Source organism: Elephantulus edwardii, unplaced genomic scaffold (assembly GCF_000299155.1).
Source record: "Elephantulus edwardii isolate Elephantulus edwardi_28Jun2011 unplaced genomic scaffold, EleEdw1.0 scaffold00063, whole genome shotgun sequence".
Classification (NCBI taxonomy): domain Eukaryota; kingdom Metazoa; phylum Chordata; class Mammalia; order Macroscelidea; family Macroscelididae; genus Elephantulus; species Elephantulus edwardii.
The window spans coordinates 3,006,059-3,009,630 of record NW_006399813.1 but is presented as its reverse complement, the minus strand read 5'-3'; the positions used below and the strand labels follow the sequence as shown (position 1 = coordinate 3,009,630).

The window sequence follows — 3,572 nt, the reverse complement described above, 5'->3', positions numbered from 1 at the left end:
TGGAACATGCTATTTAAAGTGCAGGAGAAGAAAGAACTTGTTAACCAAAAACACTCAATCTGATAAAAATGGTGCTTCAAGAAAAAAGGCAAAATTAAGACATTTTCCAACAAAAGCTAAGAGAACTTGTTACCAGTAGACCCATCCAAAAGGCACTCTGGTAGTTTAGCAGTAAGGAATTGCACTATCAACAAAAACATACACAGTTCTCTGAAAATAAGTTTCCATATGTACAGCATTTTCCACTTTCTGATTCCATCCATTAAGCTAGCCAATAACCCACCATCCTAGAAAGACTGTTCTCATAACTGAGTAAATGGTATAATCTAAACACAGCAAAGTAACAAGAAACAAATTTATTTTTAAAAAGCAGAAGCTTTGCTGGAGAAGAAGGGGTAATCTCCTGCTACGCCAGTTGGATCCAATTTGACAGTACACCAAAACCAAACAAACCAAAAAAACCCAAAGGTACACAGTTCAAATCCACCAGATACTCCTTGGGAGAAGGAGGGACAATCTCTTCCCATGGGATTTACTAACTCTGAATAGGGTCAGCTATGGATCGGTTCTAACTCTGTAGACACAACAACAACAGACATACCCTGGGTCCCTGGATGGTGCAAAGGATTATTTCCTACCCAAAGCTGGCTCACAAGAAGGGCCTCATGATCAATTCCTAAAATGTCAGCCTCTGAAAACCTGATGACACATATGGGGTCACAATGAGTCAGAATCAACTCCACAGCAACCAGTCTGATTTTAAATAAATGCTAAATGGAAAGCAAATTTAGGAAGGCAGGGAAGTCATCATGAAAAGTCATTTCTGCCAGACTGAAGGGGTTTTTTAGCTGATGAATCTTTAAGTTTTCTGTAATTTGCTCTTGTACAAAGCCTGAGGTCTTTGTTTTCTACCACAGAGTGGAACGTCAAAACTATTGCGTTAATTAATGATTTGACAGTACACACACACAAAAACAGTAATCAAAACTTTTTAAAATTTTTTAAAAAACTATTTCTTTAATTAAGTCACATATTCTTCAATAATTCCAAATTACACTGTTATATATTAAGCACAGATCCCTGTATTTTATAGAATGCCTACAAAACCACAAAACAAAATTACTTATTTTCCCAATTATGTTAAGGAAAAATATTTGGGGAGGAAAAAAATCAAGAGGACTTTTAAAGAAGGAAAGAGATAATCAAAGAAGTCTTTACAGTTAAATAGTTAATAAATACATCATTAAGTTTAAAATTTTTTAAGAATACATTTGCTATTTCAAAAAAAGTCAATCCGTTATATCACCAGGAAGACAACAAAGACTTGCTTAACCCAGCCCCAAATACTCCATTAGCCATTATCACCAGAAAGTATGCTAGTTTCCAAGATGTATACCACTGAGCAATCTGTAAAAACCAAAAACACTTAGCTCTGTACAGATCCTACAGTTTGTGAGGGAAGTCTTATCCCTCGATTAAATTTTTAAAAACTGCTACGGAAAAGGTGTTACCTGGGAGCTCTGGTGACCTAGTGGCAAGACGCTGCACTGCAATCCCAGAGGAACATGGTTCGAATCCACCAGATGCTCTGCCGGAGGAGGCACAATATCCTCCTGTACCAGTCAGATCTGATTTGACGCTACACACACACAAAATAATAAAAAATTTTTAAAAAAAAGGTGTTACCTGAGTGATTTGTTCCGTAGAGATACTGCAAGCACTCTCAGATGTTGAACACTGGGCAGAGGTGGAAAGTGATGACATTTTGGCAGTGAAGAAATTGCAGCCTATTGATAAAACTAAAAGGAGAAAAAGAATTCACAAATTAAACTCTAAACTCTTAAGCAAATGCAACAGACTCATGAGATTTTATATATATATACTTTATGGATCCCTTTCTAGTTCAGAGGCTTCCAAACACTACAGTCTTAAACTAAGAGTACCAAGGATCTAAGCTTCTTTCAACTAAGCTGGAAACAAAACAGGTTTGGGCATGTTCCAACTCCACACTGACATGAATATATATTTAGGCTAAAAGTCCAATTTACACTCTTGACTTCACTGAGGAGTCTGTTTTTTATCTTGAGTATCTAGCTCCTCCTCCTCTTCTCTTGGACTGCCTTTAAGATTATCTCTCTAGAAGATAGGTATAAAGCTGGAGGATTACCAAGATAATAGAGAACCCAAGATTACATCAAGGAAAACTTCAACATGTTCGAACATGTTTTGGAAAGTGGGCAGAGGAAAGTGAGTCAAAATTTTCATTATCAATGAAACTCATTTTTAAATTGGTACAAATTCAGAAAAAGCACATGAACCAGATACCTACAAAATGGGTTAAATCCAAAAGTTTATCATCGGGGGAAATACAACACAGATCAGTAACAAAGAACATTGTTGGATTCAACAACCTATTGTGACCCTGTCCTGAATCATCCTCATGACTGATCTCTGATGCCTTTCAACAGTAGTGCTGATGAAGAATTCTAAATATTTCATGGATGGTGAAAAGAATAAACAAGTCTGTCTTGGGAGACCAGGGTGCTCCTTAGAGGCAAGGATGGTGAAACTTCGCCTCACATACTTGTCTGTGTTGTCAGGAGGAGCTATACCTCGGAGAAATCACACTGGGAGAAGTGGAAGACCAAGAGGAAGACCCTCAACCAGTAGGACTGACACTAATAATGGGCTCAAGCACATCTGAGACACAAAGAATATGGTTTAATTAATGTTTTTAACTTCTCTTTTAAATAAGTGATAAGAAATTAAAAAAATCAACTTGGCCTGAAGTTATCATCAAGTCTTTTATTTCTAAAATTTTTAAATTTTAATTTAAAATTAAATTTTTAATTTTAAAATTTTTTAAATGTCATTTTTAAATAGCATGATAGTGAAATAAATTTATGAGTATCATACCTCATCAAGGAAATGGTGCTAGATTACCAACATAGAGACTGGCTGAAGTTCACAAGATTATTCACTCTTTTGAGAAGGCTAATTATTGTTGTTAGGTGCCATAGTTCGTCCCTCCCTGAACCAGCTTCCTGGCTAAAAAATGGGAAACAGAGTACAAACACAATTTACGATTTTAAGTGGGCTGGATTTTATAAATATAAAATTAATCCAGGTCCCCCAAACCTATCAGTCCTGATGTTAAGTTTTCCTCTACTCACTTTCTAACATGTTCCAACATGTTGAAGTCTTCCTTGATGTATGGAATCTTGGTAATCCCCTCTGCTTTGTACCTATCTTCTAGAGAGAGAAACAGCATCACGTGGGTGGTGACTCACAGTGACTCTGTACAATAGAAAGAAGCAAAGCTGGCCTGCTCCTGCACCACGCTCCTGCACCAGTCACAACCCTATTGTGTGTTTGACCTATTATTTGAGCCACTGGGTCAATCCTTGCGTGTCCATGACCCTCTACTTCAACAAACATGATTATCTTTCTCCACAAAATGGACCCTCCTGACAGCACTCCCCAGTATGCGAGATAAACTCTCATCAAACTAGTCTTCTCCATTTTAATAAATGGCAACTCCAGCTGTTCATCAATAATAGGAAAGAGAAAGA

The 3,572-nt window shown here is 37.0% G+C and overlaps 1 protein-coding gene across 4 annotated transcripts in view; it reads right to left on the bottom strand.

The window, feature by feature from the left end:
- The window catches only part of MDM4 (Mdm4 p53 binding protein homolog (mouse)), a 64,985-nt gene that overhangs the window by 38,413 nt on the left and 23,000 nt on the right, over positions 1–3,572 (bottom strand). For 2 of the 4 annotated variants that reach the window (XM_006887902.1, XM_006887903.1), the window contains exon 1: positions 1,687–1,764. In XM_006887902.1, the coding sequence (XP_006887964.1) occupies positions 1,687–1,764 (78 nt within the window). Of the gene's footprint in view, positions 1–1,686; positions 1,800–3,572 lie in introns of those variants that run through there. The other 2 variants (XM_006887900.1, XM_006887901.1) reach the window with 2 other exon arrangements.